General features: G+C 34.5%; 1 protein-coding gene across 4 annotated transcripts in view; it reads right to left on the bottom strand.

The window, feature by feature from the left end:
- The window catches only part of Opa1 (OPA1 mitochondrial dynamin like GTPase), a 72,936-nt gene that overhangs the window by 37,821 nt on the left and 11,700 nt on the right, over window positions 1-23,415 (bottom strand). For 2 of the 4 annotated variants that reach the window (XM_090344001.1, XM_090344009.1), the window contains 15 exons: window positions 16,663-16,773; window positions 12,034-12,087; window positions 11,673-11,777; window positions 10,588-10,674; window positions 9,357-9,470; window positions 6,765-6,845; window positions 6,564-6,638; window positions 6,186-6,257; window positions 6,004-6,103; window positions 5,405-5,535; window positions 4,211-4,283; window positions 3,798-3,870; window positions 2,610-2,725; window positions 1,803-1,867; window positions 528-604 (listed from right to left, as the gene is read on the bottom strand). In XM_090344001.1, coding sequence (XP_090200127.1) covers window positions 528-604; window positions 1,803-1,867; window positions 2,610-2,725; window positions 3,798-3,870; window positions 4,211-4,283; window positions 5,405-5,535; window positions 6,004-6,103; window positions 6,186-6,257; window positions 6,564-6,638; window positions 6,765-6,845; window positions 9,357-9,470; window positions 10,588-10,674; window positions 11,673-11,777; window positions 12,034-12,087; window positions 16,663-16,773 — 1,334 coding nt within the window. The remainder of the gene's footprint in view (window positions 1-527; window positions 605-1,802; window positions 1,868-2,609; window positions 2,726-3,797; window positions 3,871-4,210; window positions 4,284-5,404; window positions 5,536-6,003; window positions 6,104-6,185; window positions 6,258-6,563; window positions 6,639-6,764; window positions 6,846-9,356; window positions 9,471-10,587; window positions 10,675-11,672; window positions 11,778-12,033; window positions 12,088-16,662; window positions 16,774-23,415) is intronic. The other 2 variants (XM_090344013.1, XM_090344019.1) reach the window with 1 other exon arrangement.

Here is a 23,415-nt window from a genome sequence, read left to right as displayed (position 1 = left end):
AAATTTAGGCATGTCCAAATTTACATAAAACGAACTGAAGGTGATGATTTTCCTTAAAAGAGATTTATAAAAATTTCAAAAAAGAACACTCTTGCTTGTTATTTAAGTCTCATATAGGACTCAATTAAAAATGTGACGTGTATAACATAGTAGGCATATGTTATAGAAAATAACTATTTTTACTCTAACAGATAGCTTAGTATCCTTTTATAAACTAGTTTTCTTTCAGCAACAAAAATCCCGGTAGATTGTTTGTAATTTGCATAATGCACATTTTTCTGAAAAATTTTCCTAAATGATTTATAGAAATCATAAATATACATTCTAAATAAAAGATGAAGACAATTCAAAGACGAATCGGGACCTTACAAGAACATGAAGAAAGCTCTTTTGCAGAAATTCTATTGATGAGATGACAATAAAGTTAATTTTTTAACTGTAATTTTTTAAACTACTTTGAAGATTAATTAATATGCTTCAACGTAAGTCATAAAGTATAGTCGTTGCAAGGCAAAGTCAATACTCACCAATGTTTCGGTGTAACCTGGCTCAGACTGATAACCTCATCGAGGATCTCATTTTTAGCCTTTTCGAATAGTTCATTCTAGGCAATAAAGAAGAAGGTAAGATTTTCAGATGATAATGAAGTTGTCCTGTCATTTTTTCAGAAATAACCAAAAGGAAGGTTTAGGTATGCTGGCAGATTGAATTTAGGTTTAAATATGCAAGACGAGAAAAAATTTTTTTATTCCAGGCTTTTCATTATCCAAAGGACACAATGACTGATACAGGCTTCTAACTGACTCAGTTTTGAATGCTGTTTCTCACCTAATGTTGTTCATATGAAGTATCCATATAACAAATGCCATGCAGAAGCATCAATATGTATCAATTTATTAATAGTACATTATTGATGAATTCTAGAAGTAATGGCATTTTAAACCATAGAAAAAACTTAGTTCCCACTAAATTAGAGTACAGGTGTTTTCATTCAAAAAGGTAGCACTGACATATACATTATAAAACAATAGATTACATAAGACCATTAAATATATATACACACACACACACACACACACACACACACACACACATATAATTTTTTATTTATTTTCTTCGTCAGTAATGGGGCTTGGACTTTTGGCCTGGGCACTGTCCCTGAGCTCTTCAGCTCAAGGCTAGAGCTCTACCACTTGAGCCATAGCACCATTTCAAGCTTTTTCTATGTATGTGGTACCAAGGAATCGAATCTGGATTTAGGCAAACTCCTGGCCCCCATTAACAATATTTTTAATGTCAGAAGACTTTTTTTTTTTTGCCAGTCTTGGGCTTGGGCTCAGGGCCTAAGCACTGTCCTTGGACTTTCTCAAGGCTAGAGCTCTACCACTTGAGCTTCAGCACCACTTCCGGCTTTTTTCTATGTATGTGGTACCGAGGAATCGAACCCGGATATTCGTGCATGCTAGGCAAGCACTCTACCACTAGGCCAAACTCCTGGCCCCAGAAGATTTTTTTTTGGTGGTAGTAGTAGAGGGGGTTTGAACTTAGAACCTTGCATTTGATAGGCAGGTATTCTACCACTTGAGGCACAATTCCGGCCCTTTTGAACATTTATTTTGACACATGATTTTTAGTTACTGTTACATAATAAATTAACTATTGCTGAAGGGATAACTACTTATAAGTAGTTATGGCCAAAACCTAAGCAATTTAGCTTTCCAAATTTCTCTCATCAGCATCAACTTTGTTAGGACACAGAACATTAAGATAGTATTCAAAATACATGAGGTACCAAGCATTACCCGGTCGAGCTCTCTTAGGCGAGGGTAGTTATTTTTCCACTCTGTTTCAAGATTAAAACGTGTCGCTGGGGAAGAAGGAAAATGTTCAGGTTTCATGACTGTTTCTTTCCAGATATAGTAGTTAAAGGCTAGATTTCTCTTTTTCTGTATTAGCTGGATTTCTAGATCGTGTCCAGAGTACTATAGATGCCTCAGATTTCACTATTGGGACAAGTATCTCAACTGATTTCCTAAGTCCTCATTTCTCCAAGTACAGAGACCAAGTGCCCACCCAACTGTATGTAGCCTTCTACTACAGATACTAAGAGAATAGACTCAGGAATCACACCTTTGAGATCCAGCCCTGACTCTCAGTGCTGTATGATGCTGGCTGTGTAAGTTACTGTGTCCATTGGTTTTCTCTTCTGTAAAATGGAATGAAATAATCCTTATAAATGGGAAGACAGAAAGTATTCTCACTTTGGAAGCAAAGATATGGAGTATCGAAATGGAATTTAGGAAACAATGCAGCTCTATTTCCCAAGGTGTTTCCTCTTGTCTTCCTATAAAGGAGGATGAAAGCTCTCTTCTTTACCATGCTTTTCTCTCACACACTAGGGAAAACTTTATGACTTGTTTGAACTTTACAATGTACTCCTAATACTGTTTTCTTGAAAGGGAAAATCTAGTTCCTATCCAATAATGGAAGGGTTGCATTTTCTATATATCTTCTAGTAGCAAATCATCTACTAGGTAATTCTTTGAGAAATCTATCTGCTAGTAGTAAAATGCCTATATTTGTTTGATCATCTGAACATCCCAACTTACCTTTAAAACTATCAGCCTGTTGTTCAACTGACTCTCGTACCATTTTCCAAAAGCAGTCAGACACAGCAAGGCTTAAATTTCTTGTGGTCACTTGGTGTGCCTTGAGCATGCTTGTTCTAAAAAAAGAACAAGAACTGAAATATACTAAAATGACAAAGGGTTACTAAGTTAAAGGAGCACATGTTATAGCACCTACATTTTCTACATCAATCCTGTCAACGAAGCTTTCTGAGGTGGGGAAAATCTTCTATGTCAGAGTGGCTCAAAAAAGTAATTACTAAACACATGGATTACTGAGTCGCTGAAAAATACAGCTGGTATTACTGAGGGAACAGATTTCTAATTTTCTAGGAGATAAGCCAATTTGAGCATTAATAACCATACAGGACTAGTGAGTTGTATAGCAGAAAGTTTCTTTCCAATAGAAAATTCTCCTGATGAAGGTTGCAGGAACTGTCTTGACGTATACACTAATTTAGAGGCAGACATCCTTTTTTACTTGTGGAAACTCTCCACAAAGTTCTGGTATCATTAAGCTGCCTTTTCATTAGTTCTTCTGATTAGATTTTTGATCAGTACCTTCTGTTAATGTCTATCTAAGGAGAGGTATTACAATATCCTCTAACATTACAAGGGATAGGTGCACTATATATACTTAAAAAAGACAATGTCGTTGCTGACTGTGATGGTACATGACCAGTAGGATCACAATATTAGGTTAGCGTAGGCAAAACACTAACAAAACCCTATTTCAAACCAAGTGTCGTGGCAGACACCTGTAATTCCAGCCATGTGAGAGACACAGGTTAATGGGCAAAATGTGAAATCATATTTGAACAATGAATGCTTTTGTTTAAAGGGCTGAAGGCATGGTTCGAGAACTAAAGTGTTTGCCTGGCAAAAGAAAGGCTGAGTTCAAATACCAACCAGTATCATGGGAGAAAACAAGTTAATTAAAAAAAATCACTTTCTACGTAAAATGATCCAAGAGGTATGAATCTTATCTTGACAATATCTGCTTTATGTGATAAACTTCTAATCTTCCCAAGAGTAGCTTTAAAAGAACATACAGAGAAAACAGTCCATAAGTAATACTAACAACTACAAAACACAAACTCTAACTGAAAACAGTCCAATTTATGCTACTTTCTTGCTGTAAAACTTTTCATTATTTTAATAATCACCTACTTTAGAAGTTTTGAATTCTGAAAAAATTCTTCTTCATATTCTCTAATGGCTTCAATGCTTTCAGAGCTGTTTCCTAGGGAAAGATAGAGATCAAATTTTCACCAAACATTGTTATCATGTGAAAACAGAAATTAAAAAAAAGAAACTAAAAAAAGAAAACTCCTAAATTATAACAACCAATTTTGTTTTGTTTTGTTTTGCCAGTTCAGGCTTGAACTCAGGGCCTGAGCACTATCCTTGGGCTTTCTCAAGGCTAGATCTCTAGCACTTAAGACACAGTACCACTTCCAGCTTTTTCTATGTATATTTCACTGAAGAACTGAACTTGGGTCTTTGTGCATTTTGTGCTTGCTTAGCAAGCACTCTACCAGTAGGCCATACTCCCAGCTCCTAATAATACATCTTTAACATACCTTTTCCTGTTACAACAGCAAAATAACCCAGAGCTTTCATTGGGAAGAGTTTTCCTTCAATTATCTGTTGAATCTATTTTAAAAAGGAGAAAAAATAAGTGTGATTATGAGTTTACATATTTTATAAATCATATTTATATACTTATTCATACTGTGTAGTTTAGAAACTAAAGTAATTTAATGATGCTATCATACATAAATTTATTAAAATATATGTCTATAAAAAAGCACTTAAATGCATTTCAATCACAATTTGAGACAAAATACATTTAATTTTACTATACTGAAAATGTGTAAGTAGTAAGATTATGCCATTGGCTATTGGGTACAGGGATCTCAAAATTTTACAAATGGACTATAGATCTAATCTAGTCAATTAAACAATGTGTTAAATTTAGTATTTCCTGGATTCAGAAAAATATTCAGGAACATAAGACTGCAATGGCTTGATTAACTCAATCCTTTTATACTACAAGAATCTGCTATGTCTTGATATATTAGGGAATGTAATGTTTATCTGCAGTAAAATGTCATATATAAAGTAAAAACCAACACTTTTCCATAAAGTAAAAAACAAACACTTTTCCTAAGTCATGATACCAAGAAGAAGAAGAAAAAGAAAAAAAGAAAGAAAGAAAAGGCAGGGGAGAGGAAGTTAATGACTATATGTCAATATACATAACAATTTAAATAAGGGTAAGCAACACTTGGAATTTAAGCATTTTGTAAGTAAATGAACTACATGCATAGAGTTTTGCTTATATCTCCAAATTGCAGTTAAGCATTTTACTATAATTTCATAACACTTTGCTTTCAAGAAAAATATTAGAAACCAAGAAAAATCTCACCCACTACTATTTTATTTATTTTTTAAGTTTTGTGGTGGTACTAAGGCTTGAACTCAGCGGCTCATGCTTTCAGCTTGGCTTGTTCAATCAGAGTGGGCACTCTAATGCTTGAGCATGTCTACTTTTGGCTGGGCAATTAAAGATAAGAATCTCAACCACTCTTCTATCTGGGCTTGTTTTGAACTGTGATTCTCAGATCTCAGCCACCTAGCTGCTAGGATTATAGGCATGAGTTAGAAGCACTATTTTCTTACAAAGCATTCCACAAAATGTGTGTTTAAATAATCTGTCACAGCTGGAACTTGAACAAAGTTATATTTTGTCATTATCAGGAACTTGTCCTTACCCTGCTTGGACTAGCTACATTTTTCTCTGCCAGGTCTACTTTGGTCAAAACAAATATGGTTCTTCTTCCATGAGGATCCATTTGACTGACCAAGTCCGTAACAATACTGCGTTCAGCATCCACAGATCCATCTGGAAATAAAGAAAGGGTGACGCTGAAGTAATTACAGAGTAGGATTTACTTAAACACACTGTACCTTTATTTGTATATTATACCAAGAAACAGTTTAATATAGTTACTTGAAGATGGAATTCTACTCAATAAAAATTCAAATAATGTCTATGGTGAAAATCCTCAAAAATCTTCAACTTCAATTTCATTTACTAATAGAATAGATAAGAGAAGCATGCACATAAAATATGAAGCTTAGGACCAGGAGCGGGGCCTAGTGGTAGAGTGCTTGTCTAGCATGCATGAAGCTCTGGGTTCGATTCCTTGGTACCACATACACAGAAAAAGCTGGAAGTGGTGCTGTGGCTTGTGAAAGCCCAAGGACAGTGCCCAGGCCCGGAGTTTAGGCCCCAGGGTTAGGAAAAAAAAAAGAGCGAAGCTTAGATGCTAAAGAAGAAAGTTTATCAGAAAGCTTTTGGTAGACTTACCTTGAATGCACAGTATGATGGCATTAGGGTTCTGCATGTAAGCTCTGCTGATACTAAAAATAGTTTCCTTGGTGTCAGGAGCCATGCCTGATGTCACAGTCTTGAAGAAAAGGGTTGTAAATGTCATTATAAATGTTATTCACAATAGGAATAATAAAAATTCATGTTTCGTAGATACTTACATTAATCACACCTGGTAAATCAACAAGCACCATTCTCTGTAGTCCAGGACCTTTTACATTTAAGGATATAGTCTATTTCCAGAAGATAAGATATATCTAATTAATATTTATTAAGACATTTTTGATACTATACATCCTGAAAAATCTGTATCTCCTTTATTCATGTATGGTACCCATAAATCTAGTTTTTTTCTGATTCCAAGTGTGATTATTCTAGTGCATTACTCACAAAATAATACATTATTTTAAAACATTAAAAAAAATCTATCTTAGGACAGCTACAGTCTAAACAACAATATCAATACTGTGATTTCTTTGAAACCATAATATAAGTACCAGTGTTCCCTAAATACTGCTGAAATGAATGGCAGTCTTTACCTCAGGGCTCACAGTACAACCTTCTTTCACATTTTTCCTCATTCGGAGTTCTATTTCATGTCTTAATGCTGCAAGCTATTAACAGAAAGGAAGAAAAATCCCAAGAAAATCTTAGTTCACACATGTTCCATTTAATTGCTTTATGAGATCATCTGAATGATAGGAAGTACAGGAGTGGAGGGTTAGATGAATTCTACTTACGTCTTCCTCTTTGGTAAGATCAAATTCCCGAGAACTATCTTTGAACAAGGCCACATGATGAGGGCCTTCACTCAGAGTCACCTGAAATGAGAAGAAAGCAGATGTAAAGGCACTCTGACAATATCTTTACAGCACTTCCACAGTCTAGACAAGACCACTGCCTTGCAAAGACCCCAGCGTCCCTCACACTACGCTCCGGAAGCATCCGCTGGTGCTGTCAGCATGGAACTTCTATAGTGTTCAAGTGTATGTCAAGTATGTTGTGACTTCTTGGAAACATTGCTACCTACCTACTATCATTTAAGGTTGCTGACCTTTCTCTCCCTAGTTAATGATACAGAGTGCCAAGCATAAAATTTCTACTCTAAAACATGAAAGGTGAATTAAGATATAGGACATTTATTCAGAACTTATCCATATATGAATTCTATGTTGCAGGTAGGGAACATAGATAACTGCCCCTGTTTTAGCTTCATTACTCACTGGGAAAAATAGAAGAGAACATTCATTCACCACTTGGAGATCTCATCCAGATAAAGCATGACTTTTATTACTGATCTTGGATCAGTAATAGATCACTTCTCCAATTTAGACTTCTCTCCAGATCTGTCTACCAACTACTTGTTTATTGTCATCCCTGAGCAAGTCCAACATTGAACTCCCAATCATTTTCTTTTTTCTTTTTCTTTTTTGTGGGTCATGGGGCTTGAACTCAGCCTGGGCACTGTCCCTGAGCTCTTCAGCTCAAGACTACCACCCCTACCCTTGAGCGAAGCCCCGCTTTCCGTTTTCTTGAGGTTTGTTGGAGATTAGAATTATAGGTCCTTTTGTGCCCAGGCTGGCTTTGAACCCTGATTCTCAGATCTCAGCCTTCTGAGTAAGCCACCAAGTACGGCTCCTTCTGATCATTTTCAAACCTCATCTAACTAGACTTCTCCAGGCAGCTGGCATTCTATAATTTGTACAGGCCAAAAAGAAGGTCTTTGATGAGCAGCACATTTTCTCCATAATAAACTTGGCCAAAAAAAAAAGGCTAGTTGATCATATAATCACACTTTTTATCAATTTCATTACTCCTCTTTGGTCCAAGTATCATCTGGATAATCCATTAGTCTCCCAAATGGTCTCTATGATTCTACTACTTACCTTTCCCTGAGTATATATTCAACACAGCAACCAGGACCTATAAAAAAGTAACGAGCTGTGTACTGGTGGCTCATGAATGCAATTCCGACTAGTGAGGACCCTAAGATCTGAAGATTGGTGGTTTAAAGCCAAGCTGGGCAGAAAAGTCCCTGTGAGACTTTTATCTCCAATTAACCACCAGAAAACCGGAATTGGAGTGTGGCTCAATGTGTTAGAACACTAGCCTTGAGCAAAAAAGTTCAGGGACAGTGACTATGCCCTGAGTTCAAGCCCCAGGACTGGAAAAAAAAAAAAAAAAGCACTAATAATAAGTCAATAATAGTCACAAAGAGAAAGTGAAAGGTTACAGAGTCTTTCATTAAATATTTTCTATACTCTTAATAATATATAACAACATTTTTGTAGGCAATGCAATGTATCGGGGTAAATTAAAAGAGTCTTGCCATAATGGAAAGGTAAAAACAGTCAATAGGCATAAGTATTGACTAGTATAACAAGGTTGAATCTATTAGTAAGGTGGCTCTTGAAGCAAGATTTGACTGTTTCTAATCTAAGAGAATAACTGACATATAGCCTACCACCAACAAAAAGGTAATGGTATTCTGCTCAGAACTTCAGCATTAGCTCGCCATTTTCTCAAGAAGAATATTACATTTGTACAATGACCTACAATGCCCTAATGTCTTACTCTTGTCTACCATATTGGCTGTTTTATTATTCCTTGAATGTGAGCACTCTTACCTCCTGTAGGTGACTATTAGTGACTTGTTAGTGCTTTTGCTTTTTTTTTTTTCCCCTAGATCTGGGGCTTGAACTCAGGGCCTGAGCACTGTCCTTGGGCTTTCTCAAGGCTAGCTCTTCTACCACTTGAGCCATGGCACCATTTCTAGCCTTTCTATGTGTGTGGTACCAAGGAATTGAACCATCACTTCAATGACTTTGCACTTATAATGATTTCTTCTCTTCCACAATTATTTCCCTTTATTAGTAATCATAATTATTTAATAATGGATTATGGAATGATCATATAAATAACTTTTGAATCTTCTTTGTCTTCAACATATTTCAACTACTACTGCTGTGTTTATCTGCTATTTTACAATTAGAATTAGAATTAGAAAATTATTGAACATCATTAACTTGACTACCAATGTGATAATTCTTTCTCAGCCTGTGTATCTTATTCAGAATAAAGTTCAAGGCCTTCTATAGCATGGCTGAGTTCACCCTGGTGACTCCCTAACATCCTGGCCCAGTGTTTTACTCTCTATTCACTCCTCAGCTTCTGACACTGGGCTTCCTGGCTATGCTTTCTATTGATTTAGGATGGGAATGATTCCAAATGCCATATAAAAGTCATTTCTTTAGTAAAGAAATGCAACGGAGAGAGCTCACTGAAGGGGTCAGTTTCCTGAGGTACTGTACTCAAATGGCCTATTTTCTTACCTTCACTGGAGATCGTGTCATCATCTCCCCAGATCCTCGTGGGAATATCCGAGCTTGAGCAATCATTTCCAACACACTTGTTTTCCCAGCACTCTGATCTCCAACTACAACAACCTTTCACAAAGCAAATACATTTGCTCATATTTTTCTAATACCTGATTAGAACAGATCTGTAACTGTCTTTTAAAACATACATATACATGTATATGTACATATATATATATATAAAGAAAGCATTTTTAAAAGTTCATGAATAAATGATGACTTATACAGGTAGCCACGCTGAAAATTTAACAGACTAAAACATTCATTATTTATAGCAAAATTTTTTATTTACAAAAAAACTTGTGTGAAATTAAAGCTGCCACTTGTTTTTTTTTAATTTTAATTTTAATTTTTGTCGGTCATGGGGTTTGAACTCTGAGCCTGGACACTTTCCCTGAATTCTTCAGCTCAAGGCTACTGCCCTACCCCTTGAACCACAGCACCACTTCCAGTTTTCTGGTAGTTAATTGTAGATAAGAGTCTCACGGATTTTAATACCTACACTGGCTTTGAACTGGAGCCCTCAGATTTCAGCCTCCAGAGTAGCTAGGATTACAGGCATGAGCTACCAGCGTCTGGCTTAAAGCTACCATTTGTAAAACCAGATTACTAATTATCCACAAATCTTTTCCATAGTTTACTCTTTTTTTCTTTTTTGCCAGTCCTGGGCTTTGAGCTCAGGGCCTGAGCACTGTCCTTGAACTTTCTCAAGGCCAGAGCTCTACCACTTGACACTCAGCACCACTTCCAGCTTTTTTTCTATATATGTGGTACCAAGGAATCGAACACCGGCCTTTGTGCGTGCTAGGCAAGCACTCTACCACTAGGCCAAACTCCCGGCCGATAGCTAGTTTACTCTTTTCAAACACAATCTGAGTTCTATAAGGTTCAATTTCATTTATATGTCTAATTTAATTCACTGATTGGACATACTAATAGTATAGACTGAAATAGATTTAAAATGCCAAATATCTAATAGCCTTTTCATGAGACAAAAATCTAAGTAACTGATATTTGTGTGTACAAAGCCACACAACTACTACTGTGGAAAGTATTACCTGGAATATATGAATAAGAATATCTTGTTAGAGCACTTGCTTTGTTCCTAGCACCAGAAAAGGTACATAAACTTATGTCTACATATATGTACATTTGTATGTACACACAAATTTACTCCTTTCCTTACCCGTGGCAAATGATCTTGTGTATTATAACTAGCATCATAATCAGAAAGAACATCAAGAACTTCAGAATACATGTCAATCAGAGATTTCTGTAAAAAAATAAAAAAAAAAAACAATGAAAACTCAAGGAAAAAATAAACAATAAATTCAAGTGTTTCCCATACCCACCGTATTACTTTTTCTAATTACATAAATATATATTTAAAGCTGAAATACTACCCAAAACCCATTTTTTCCACTTCATTTCATTATAAATATATATATTGATTTAAAGAATTTCATCAACTTAGAATTTTCAAAACTTCTGATTAAATTAACAAAGGTAGTAATTAATACTGATAAGACTAATATAAAATACAAACAGAAAACCATAAATGCAAAAAGATAAACTTAAGGATTTCAGTAAAATAAATTGATGCACCAGAAAATACTCTTAAAATATAAATATTTTAATGGGCATAGTATAGAATAAATCTTGGAAGACTATAATTTGTGGAATGTTGGCATAAGGTTGAAAAAGAATTCTAATAAAAGCTTTTAGAAAAATTGAAAAAAAAAAAACATTTAATTCTTAAAAACCTGTATCAATGTCTTGGTCCCCATTACCCTCCCTTTCCCCCCTGTCCCCCCCATCTTGGTTTTTTTTCCCCCTTCCCTATCCAATTTCAAATAACCAAATACAAATAAATCCAATATATCAGATAACAAAGTGAGATACTGTAACAATATGAGATAACCAAGGGACAGCAAAAGAGATGAGAGATAACATAGTACATTAAGGACAACAATCATTCATTATATGGCTTTTGTTTCAAAGTGAAAGGGTATCAATATACGTGAATTAATGTACCTTCTATCTGGCAAATATCATGTAACCCTTTTATTAATTACAATAAAAAAATAAAAATAATTTTCCATTAAAAAAAAAGATGCACTTAAGTAACACAACACAAGTTATGGTGAATATTTTATAACAAATCTTGTAAAATAAAGATATAGCTTAATAAAAAAAAAGCCTGTATCAATGAACACAATGTAAAGTGTCAAGAGTTCTATGAATTAGCAAATTAATATAAACTTAAAATACTTTTAGCTTTCTGTGATGAATGCCTTTGTCATCTTTTTGCAATACTAATTTTCTCAATTCTTTGTTCTCCTTTTCTAAACGTTCCAAGATTCTTTGATACTTTATCTGCAAAAAAAATAATACATATCAGCCAAGTCAACAAATGATTACTGACTCTGAAATCTTCTCAAATTCTGAAACCACATTGACTCTTTAAAATGAATTATACTGATACTGAAAAAAGTCTCATCTAAAGAATGAAATTCATTATAATTTCATATCATCTGAAAGATTTTTTCTTTGCTGAATAAAGTTTTATCTACATTACCCCACTTAAATTAGACTACAATAAGAAAATGTCCTTGGTTGTTATTAGAATTACCTGCGTACGCAGAAGTTCTTCTTGAAGTTGATCAATTTTTTCTTTGTCTGACACCTAAATATTTAAAAGAAAGTCATTTTAGTTGAGAATTAGGTGTATAATGAATGTACAGTATGTTAGATTTTGAAATAAGTGCTACAGTAAAAAAAGAAAACTGGCATTCCTATGTATTTAATGAAAGCAAATTTTAAGTCATGTGCTTCTTTAAGAAAATAATGCAGGGTCAGGAGTTTGGCCTAGTGGTAGAGTGTTTGCCTAGCATGCACGAAGACTGGGGTTCGATTCCTCAGTACCACATACATAGAAAAAAGCCGGAAATGGTGCTGAGGCTCAAATGGTAGAGCTCTAGCCCAGAGAAAGTCCAGGGACAGTGCTCATGCCCTGAGCTCAAGCCCAGGATCGGAAAAAAAAAAAAAAAATGCATTCACCAATGAAAAATTCAGCAAAGTCTCATATGACAAAGCAAAAATCTTTAAAAAGGAATCATTTTCCTGTTGCTACTTATTCTGAAAGGCTTGCTGGAAAAATAAGAGATGAGCACACACGGTCACTATTTTCTTAAGGAGGTTTCTTTGTATTAAAGCAGAGGGACTTAGTTATCTGCCATAAGAAAGCACTGACAACTCTCCAGAAATTTGATTTTGGATATTACTGTATATAGCTACTGAGAATCTCATTGGTCTTATGGTATCTTTCAAGGAGCAGTACCACTTCTGTATTTTTACATAGGGAAGTACATAATAAATGCAAAAAACAATTTATATTTTCAGAGTACTACATAAAGCCAGATATTTATTGTTAAAATCAGTTCCCATGCAAGGCCTGCTTACTCATTATATAGGAAATTAAATCAAATAGGGTAACTGAAATTTAACTGAACATGAAACAAAATTGAAAAGAAGATAATCCAAATGTATTGGGTAAATTACTTCAAACTGCTACCTGGAATAGTTCTACGATAAAGTATAAAAAAGAACCTTAAATAACTTACTGTTTAACAAGTTTTAAAGTAGTCACAACATACTTCTAAATACAAAATACAAAAGATTCTAATAAAAATGATCTTATAACAAATCCATATAACTATGCATTAACTTCTTAATAATACACAAAGAAGTTGTTTTCTCAGCCTTTAAAACTGGTTTCTGAAAATCAAAATTTATGAATATAAATTTATTTTATAGTAGAAAAATTGAGTTAGGTTCAAATTCTTTCACACTGAAGTCTTTGGGCATCCTCAGTTGCTGGCTATTTAAATCAAGACATGTTAGTAAACACACACAAACACACATGTATATATATAAATGATTTCTGCACTGAGGTAGACATTAACAAGTCTTGTCCATGCAATAGTGATTTTCAGATTTTAAGTCTTAATTCTTTTAAAAAACTTTCTCCAAACTTTTACTTAAACAGATGAAAATACTTGCTAGAAATGGTAGGCATAGTTATTTTCTTCTTATATATCTATGCCTGAAAATATCTCAAAATGATTTGGTAATGAGAAAAAACCCCCAAAAAACATGTAACAAACTTTCATTGGCAACTCATGTATAGCAAGGAGAGACCTGCCAATGATTTTTTTCATTTTGACTATGTGTGTTTATGGTTCAGTGAACAAGAATTATTAAGTCTCCTAAGCTGTAAGGCAATGAGCAAGTTGAGAAGATGCCAAGACCAGCAGAACAAAATTTAGAAGGCCCATGAAGAAGTAAATGATCATGTGCCATGCCACCATTCTGTACATGTGGTCACAAAACTCTGCTGTACAGAATAAACTCCAGTTTATCCTAAATGGCATTCTGATGCATTTTGTTCCACTAAATATTCATCTGACTGTGGCTAAATCAATATACAAATATAATAAGAATTAGTTTTAGCTGTTTTGAATGTACATTACAGCAGCAACATTTAATGATTTCATGCAATATTATTCTAAATTACTATAGAAAATTCCAACACCAGTAACATCTCAGGTAATAATTAAGAAACTAATAAAAGCTATAAAAGGTTAATTAGTAATCTGATAAAAAAGGTTTCATGAAAGTTAAGACGATATAAGGTTATCAGACTATTAAAAATACAATTTGGATTTATTAGCATTTAGTAGCTACAGCTATTAAGTTTTTTTATTTTTCAAGTATTGTCATTTGCCTTTTGGCACAATCATAAAGAATATTTCCTACACAGTTTGAAGATACATTTCCTATCTGCTTAGTTGAATGGAACATCAAAATTAATGTGACACTAAAGGACAGGTAATGGTAGGGGAGGTAAGTTACATGGTGTGTGTGTGTGTGTGTGTGTGTGTGTGCCAATACTGGGGCTTGAACTCAGGGGCTGGGATATACTGTCCTTTATTGAAGGCTGGTGCTCTTCCACTTAAGCCAAAGCTTGCTTTTTGCTGCTTAACTGGAAGTAAGAATCTCACAAATTTTCTTGCCCAGGCTAGCTCAGAACAGTGATTTTCAGCTCACAGCCACCTGAGTAGCTGGATTACAGGTGTGGGCTACACAGTGCTCAGCTCATCTAATTACATTTGCTAGGAAAATCTTTTAGTTTTATAAAATGAGTGCTGAAAATAGATGAAAAGATTTGTTGGTATGTTTTCTTAAGTCACTCTGACACTGACTCTAGGTCCTAACATCAACTTTCTAGATGTACTTTACACATTACTTTAGAGCCACTTGCAAGAATGAACCAGTGCCCTCTTGCTTGATATATTCTGCTTTTATTATGAAATTAATTCGACTCACCCTGACAGAAATGGGATCAAAAGTCTTGAAACCAAAGCTTTTCTACAATTCCAGGGCTGTGAAACTGATGGAGAAAGAGCGGAACCCTCTGCAGAAACAAGCTAAAGCTGAAAGAAAAAAGCCTTTACTAGCCTGACTCTAAATTTTAAATATTTCTCTTAAGCCCTTGTTAATTTGAAATATATGTGTAAGAGAGTCACAGTATATATATATACACATATACACACATATATACATAATTATATAATGTAAGTGTTTGTGTGTGTGTTCTTATGCAAAATTACCAATGGCCATTTTAAGCTTCTGTTTGAGTGCTTCTGATTCTGAAAATACAGGCAAAAGCTGTTGTTTCTATCAAAATGTGAAAATCTATAAATATTTTCTTAAAGATGATGGAAAAACAGAAGCATCTGGGATTTGTTTTGGGCCACAAGTAAACCTCAAATGCCTGAAATGTTAAAAAAAATAAAACTTATGAAAAAGAATTTGATTGTAACAGTAAAGAGCTCAAAATCATCTTAGTATGCTCCAGGAGCATATATTTAGGAACTGGCTTCTCAGTAGCCAGTTCTTATACATAAGAAACTATAAAGGGAGGAGCAAGCCTCATTAGTGCTCCAATAAGTATATCTAAAAACCACAACAGAGGTACAGTCCTGCCACACACCATTTTACAAATGGGAAGAGGTTCAAAGGAATTAAATGGACACCAAATGTACAGGGGAAATAGGAATATCTCTAAATCTGAACAAAGTATAGTAAAATGATCTAAATCTTTGTCGATGTAGAAAATGAGTAAATATTCATTACCAACATCCTCTGAATTCTGATTCAAAGACACAGTGGTATTTTTACACTGTATATTAGAACTTTTAAGTGGCAAATGGCTCCCATTATTTTCATTTCACCATTATGGGAAAACTCTGTAGAACAAAAACTTGTATATAGAGCTATATTCATATTCTTAAGCAGGATAACCGATAAAACAAAACAGATATGGATGGATGGGTCTAAACATATAATTTTATTAATTATTTAAATGGCACATTCATAGAATGGAAACTAGAAAATGTTAAAGTACATTAAAAAACAATTCCTTCCTTGGCTTAACATATCTACTTCAATCAAACATAAAAAGAGTATTTTTTATGTCATTCATTCATTAAAAGCTAAACAAAATACAGGGATTGATTATATAGCCATGGAATTGAGAAAAGCCAGGAAGTGACACTTAAGGAAAAAAACAGGAAATGGAATGGAATTATTCAGGTATTTACCATCACCAAACGAATAAGGGTAGCCAGCAGAATTATAGTCATTATAATACTGGGTGATTTAGGTATAGAAACTTACCAAACCTAACAATAAAGCTGAATCTTATTTTCTCAATAAAGTTTGTATATAAGTTAAAAACTTTTCTAATTATGTAAAAATTAGGTCATTTTTTAAGATCTTAGTATGTAACTGTATCATGTCTACACTGATTTCACTTTGATCTACAGGTCAATTCAGGTATGAACTAAGGGATCTATAATGTGGTAAAACCAAACAGTAAAAAGGCCTTTTTAATTGCATCAATAACCAAATATGTGGGCAACTCAATAACTGAACCATATAACCAAAAGTCCGTAACTTTATTCTAAATAATTATCCTTAGGCCTTTAGAGATAACTAAATTCCTACACTTGAGCTCTGTGTATGTTACTCACTTTCAGGAAATTTCCATACCAATATAATTTGTTTGTTTTATATTTACTTTGTTACAAACCATTTCTCATAATTGGAGCCTGTGAATGGAATAAGGTGACAGAACCTTGGCAGAAATGGCTGATTAATGTGAACACATCAGTAGCCCCCTTAAACCATCCATCACCTTGCGCTTCTGTTGTGCATAGCTCGTGCTATACTGGCCAGCAGCTCTGCGTGCTTCCTCTTCATGCTCTTGAATTTGCTGTTGTAAGAGAATGAGCTCACCAAGCAGACCCTGCCATGAGTTTACAATGAGGAGAAGAGGAAAATCGGGGAGGAGAACAATGTTAAACCAAAGGGCACAACAAAGGAATAGACATAAGACGGGGAAGGAATGGATAGCTTCAAACAAAAATGGAAACTCATGCATCTATACAGCCTTCAAACAAATAGGCTCTGTACTTCATTTCCATTTTTCCTTTGGAAAGGTAAAACAGCAGAGTTTAAAAAGTGAAAAAGAAGGTGCAATAACTTATTGCTGAATTAAATCAGAGCTAAGTATCAACATAGGGCAAAACCCAGAGTAACTGGGATGCTTAAGGAAGATAGCACTATAGGTCATTTTACTTCCATTTTAAATTGCTAAGATGTACTAATGTATAATGCTCACCTGAAATATGGCCAAGAAAGAATGAATTTATTTTTTGATGGTGGTGGTATTAGGAGTTAAACTCAGGGCCCTGTACTAGCTTAACAGGCACTTTACCACTTGAGTTACTCTTCAAGAGAGGTTCTCACTTTTGTTCAGGCTGCCTCAATCAGTTCCTCTAAGTGCTTCCCTGAGTTACTGGGACGACAGGTGTGAACCCCAAAGCCCAGCGCTGGTTGCGATGAGTCTCATGAACTGCACACTTAAACTACAGCTTCATTTTTATTTTTAAACAGTGCTGCTCTTATAAGGTATAGATCTTTTAATTTTCATAGGGTTGATAACAAGATTGTAGCAGCTTATTTACTTATTAAATGACATTTCTTAGGTCAATGTATTTCTTCAATTAAAGACCAGTCTATCAAAATTGGGGAGGAAAACAATACTAAACCAAAAGGCACAACGAAGGAACAGATGTAAACAAAACAAAACAAAACATGGAGGAATGGATGACTTAAAATAAAAATGGAAACTTAATTCTAGCACCATCTTAATTAAGGTTTTATACTAATTCATACCTTCTACATGTTTTGGATATAAATTTATTTAAAAATTTTAGAGTACTTTTTATAAGTTAAAATTGCTGTAGGCTCTATTTTGATTTTATATATCCTTAAGGAACTAATCTGATTGGATTTTCACTTTTTATGAGCTGTTTTGACAACAAGTAGAAATAGTCTCTATGAATATAATCAAGCATATATCAGTTATTAAGCAGAAGCACTACAGAATAAAATAAATGAAGTAGAGAAAAAGTTACTATGGAAATTAAAAACAAAATAAGTCCTTTTAGATCTATATGGAAAACAATTACCATTCCTAAAATTTTAATCAATTCTAAATTCTAATTCTAAATCGTAGTTTTACAATTAATTGAACATATTCATTAAATGAAAAATTGGTGTAATTTAACTTCAATTATATTTGAAGTACATCCCTTCCTTCTTCCCCTTCCCCTTTCTTTCTTGGACCTGGGCACTGCCACTGAACCTCTTTGTGTTCAAGGCTATTGCTCTACTACTTGAACCACACTGCCACTTCTGGCTTTTTCTGAGTAGTTTATTGGAGATATGAATCTCATGGACTTTTCTGCCCAGGCTTGCTTTGAACCTCAATCCTCAGATCTCAGCCTCCTGAGTAGTTAGGATTACAGGTGTGATCCACAGACGCCTGGCTGAAGTACATGCCATTTTCTATGCAACATTTTAAATTGTTACCCAAGAAGGTAATCAGAGTGGAGAAATGTGAAAGAAAGAACTAAGAATTGACAATGTTACAAACCTAGTATTTTCTAAACTAAAAATCCTTTTAAAAAGGTAAAATTTCAATGGAATGAAATATCTAACTTGTATAAAAACAGTATGCTGGAAGAAAAATGGGCTAAGTTTCTACCCGTCATAAAAGTAAAGTTAGAGAATCATGCTTAATAAAACAATCTAAATTAGGAGTTTCAAATAATTTTAGAAAATAATTAAAATATAAAATATTATTTCGCACAATTAGAAAGTCTCTTTTGTAAAACCAGGTCTCTTAAAACATTATATTCAAAATTTAACCAGTAGATTAACTGAGACTTTCTTAATTTACCTTATATAACACAAAGACATAAAGTTGCCCAGAAAAAAATGCATGTACGTCAGTATTATGACAAGCATTTTAAATTATAGAAAGATTAATATATAATTTTGGGAATTTTTGTTTTCTTAATTTTAATATATTAGGTTATGATTATTGTCAATATTAGGCAATGAGTAAAACTGATTTACATGATGTGTGAAAGTTCAACATTCATATTCAGAATTCAATAGGAAACTGTATTTCTAAAAGCTTATTTATTTATTTTTGCCAGTCCTGGGCCTTGAGCTCATGGCTTGAGCACTGTCCTTGGGCTTTCTCAAGGCTAGAACTCTACCACTTGAGCCACAGCACCACTTTTTTTTTTTTTTCCTATATATATGGTACAGAGGAATCAAACCTGGGTCTTCGTGCATGCTAGGCAAGCACTCTACCACTAGGCCAAACTCCCAGACTAAAACTTATTATTATTTTTTTTTTTTGCCAGTCCTGGGCTTGAGCTCAGGGCCTGAGCACTGTCCTTGGACTTTCTCAAGGCTAGAACTCTACCACTTGAGCCTCAGCACCACTTCCGGCTTTTTCTCTATATGTGGTACCAAGGAATCAAACCGGGGTCTTCGTGCATGCTAGGCAAGCACTTTAAGCACTAGGCCAAACTCCTAGCCCCAACTTAATTATTTTTAAGACACAGTTTTTAATCAGTTTTAGTCATTTAGAAAGATAATGCTGTCTCATTATTCTAATTTTGGCAGTTATTATACTATTGCTTTCATCAAAAAGAAAATGATCTGACATTTTTATTCATTTGATAATTTATTCTACTCATCATGTCTTCTAATATCCAAGTATTTACATTTCTCCAACAATAGAGGCAAAGGTATTTTAATTGGTATACACAGTAGTGTAATGGCTGTATTTACATACCATCAGTACATTAATTTCTAACATAACAAAGCATTTTTGTTATGGCTTAAATATCCTTCTCTAAGTCATTGCTTAAACCCAATAATGAATAATCTCTTATCTATTAGCTTGTAAGAAAGAACTCTCTTTCTAGTGACGCCTCACTTTCCTTCCAAGTCTGTTACTGAAGCACTGTTATATGAAGATAGATGAAATTAACTGTTACCTCCTGAAAAAAGCAGGAAAACAAGAATTAGACATCAAAAAAAAAAACTTTTCACTAAACTATACACTGTGAAGTTAACCTTCCCCAGTTTTAAGCAACACATCTCACTCTTGTGTGTACCAAGTGTGTACATGTCAGGTGTATATACAGTTTCTACTCTAAGACCAGGTAAAATGGTAGGGAAGAAATATATACCTACTATGCAGAGCATACACTCCTAATCAATACATACACCCTAATTAATGAATATTTCCCCAAGCCAGAACTTTTTTTCTTTCAAGAAATAACACATAAAAAGCTGCTTTTAAAATACTATATTAAAACAGTCATTATTATAAATAACAATACTTATTGTTACTAATTGTAAATGATATTCTCTAAGCATCCCCTAGCTCTTGTCATTTTGACAATGTGGTGTTCCGTCTCATATTTCACGTACAATGTTCTCAGTGTTTTTTTTTTTTCAATTAAAATGATCAGCTCAAGAAACCTAGTAGTAGTTCCTAAGTCCAAAATGTCAACTGAAAAAAAATGAATTTGATGGGAAGATTTTAGGTAACATTTACATGTTTTGGTCTGAATGTGTATCTTCCTCCATTCAAACTGACAACTAACCTCTAATGTAAAGTACTAAGAGGTGAAGCCCTGTGAGGGCTGTCAGGACATGAGCTCTGGGAATAGAGTAATGCTCCTACGAAAAAGAAAGCCCTCTCAAGGGGTGCCTGACCCCTTTTGCCACGAGAACATAGAGAGCCATTATCTGATACTAAGTCCAGTGTCATCTTCATCTTGGATTTCTCAGAACTAAATCTTTTTATGTATAAGTGATTCAGTTTATGGCATGTTTGTTATAGCAGCCTGAACTGACCAAGACAAAAATAAGTCATTTGTATGTGAAGGCATTTAAAGTGCTATTATTTTAGATAGTATTTAAAAAATTTATGTTGCTGGGAAAGGTCCTTATTTCCTTATTTATACTTCCCAGATCAGTCTCAAACTCCTAGAGTTCAAATGAATAGTTGAACTTCAAGAGATTGTCAGTATGACTGGCACTCTATTTAATTAGGGAATGATGTTTTGTCCACATGGTAGAATAGAGTTATTAGAAGCTGTTAAACTCTAAAATCATAAGGTATATAATCCAAAGGCTTCACTTGGGGACTATTGAAGAGCTCTGAGATGGAACTCCATGTTTATTTTTTTCATTCTGTTAATTTTGATACCTAGATATTTTAGTAAAGCCTGGCACACGTTATGTTAGAATCATCAGGTAACAGTTTGGAATGGTTTTTGCTCAAATAATTCAAATCATAACTTACTTTTACCTATTAATAATTTGAAGCTTCTAGAATAAAAATCTTTTCTTTTTTTGTCACTCTTGGCCCTGAGCACTGTCCCTGGACAGTGCTCTAGCACTTGACCCTCAGCACCACTTCTGGCTTTTTTCTATGTATGTGGTACAGAGGAATCAAACCTGGATCTTCGTGCATACTAACTAGGCAAGCACTCTACCACTAGGCCAAACTCCTGGCCCCATTCTAGCATAAAATCTTTAAAAAAATTTTATTGGTTTGGCTTGGCTTAAGACAAAAATCTTATTACCCAGGGCAAACTGGACTTACTTTGGAAATCCTCCAGCCTCCCAATTTCTGGATTACATGCATGCGTGCTATAACACCTAGCTTAGAGCACAAACTGTAATTTTTAAAATATATTCAGCTTAATTGTGTCTTGAAAGGTATACCATCAATTTGACAACCTATTTTGTCATCTTTCAAAATACTCAGAAGACTCCTCAGAAAAACAAGAGGAAAAATTTAATCCAGTAACATTACTTTATTATGTAGTTACCTTATACAATAATTTGAAGTTTAAAAAATAATCACCAATGTTTTCATTGGCATCTTCTTTTGGATAACCAACATTTATTTATAGGATCTATTAGGTCTTATGCTAAAGGGGTTTTTCACAATCCTCACTTGTATAAAGTCACACAGTTCAGGATCAGAGGCCAGGCACAGGGACAGGAAGTCTTATCAATGTCACCCTCTCCACATTCACATTGCTGCAGAGCAGGACCTGGTGGGCTGGCTGAGAATCTCCTAGAGTAAAACAGCCTGTAACTTAAGTAAAATAACTGATTCTGTAAGAAAACCTTGTCAATTCCTGCTTTTGGAGTTTTATAGTAACTTTGGTCTGGCAAAAGAACATATGAAAGTGAAGACTTCTTTCTCCTTCCATTAAAAAAAATAGTCCTAAGCACTAATCTACTCTCTAAAATTTAAATGATTCTACTTGTTTAGCTAAAAACAGAACAATTTTCCTATCTCAGTAATATATCATATGTCTGCTCAATATATTTATAACCAACTAAACAATGTTATTACTGATTATCAGAAGGAAACAAATCTCTCCACTCTGGATTATTTAACTTTCTCCAAACCAGAAATATTGTATTGAATTTCACTTCTGAAAAATTTCTACAAATATTTTTGAGGTAAGTGGAATAGCTATTAACAATTAACAGCATCACAATTTCTACTGTGTTCTTTTTGTAATAAATGGTTACTTAGAAACAGTGGAAGGCCATGTCCATATAAATAAAAGTGTTTACTTGGGGCCCGGAGTTTGGCCTAGTGGTAGAGTGCTTGCCTAGCAGGCACGATGACCCAGGTTCGATTCCTCGGTACCACATACATAGAAAAAAGCTGGAAGTGGTGCTGAGGCTCAAGCAGTAGAGCTCTAGCCTTGAGAAAGTCCAAGGACAGTGCTCAGGCCCTGAGCTCAAGCCCAGGACTGGCAAAAAAAAAAAAGTACAATATACTTATTATTATTATGAAATAATACTTTCCCCCAGACACAGTCCCTCTATCTCCTTTTATAATCCTTCAGCTTCTGGCTATCAAGTTTTGAGACACAAGTGGTTTGGCAAAGAATCTGTCTTCCTGTACATGCTAGCTATTAGTTGCTCAAGAGACTTAAGACATGTAAATCCTATAAACTGTTTTAGTTCAACAAAAAATATCAATTACATGACGTACTCGTAACAGCCTCTTTTGTACTTGCCAAATATGAAGGTCAAGAAGAACTCACAGGTCACCAGAACCAAAAAGATCTCTGTGCCTACCCTTGTCAGCATGAAAACAATTATTTTAAACTAGCCTTGCTTCAACTGAGTTAAAGCAATCAACTACTATTGCTAGGAGTTCACCACTATCCTACATTCTCTGAGAATAGAGAATAAACAGTAAGAATGCAAGCCAAATTAAGTAGTATTTCATATGGCAAGTGTTCTAAGCATTGAGAAAGCAAGTGTTATAAGCACTGATATGCATGCAATTAATGGAACAAAAATAGCGATGAAATGCTTCATGAAGGTGACCAGTGGGCTGTGTTGTAAAGACAGTGGAAATTGGGCAAGCAGAAGAAAAAGGAGATAATTCAGCTCAAAACCAGAAGTAGGCCATATTATCATTTAGTAACTATATATAAAATATTCTTTCTTGAGTTAGGCCTTTAAAAAG

The sequence above is a fragment of the Megascapheus bottae genome, chromosome 1 (genome assembly GCF_031878675.1).
Source record: "Megascapheus bottae isolate mThoBot1 chromosome 1, mThoBot2.hap1, whole genome shotgun sequence".
In the NCBI taxonomy this organism is placed as follows: Eukaryota; Metazoa; Chordata; class Mammalia; order Rodentia; family Geomyidae; genus Megascapheus; species Megascapheus bottae.
Note: the sequence above shows the minus strand (reverse complement) of the source record. Positions and strands in the feature narration are given on the sequence as shown.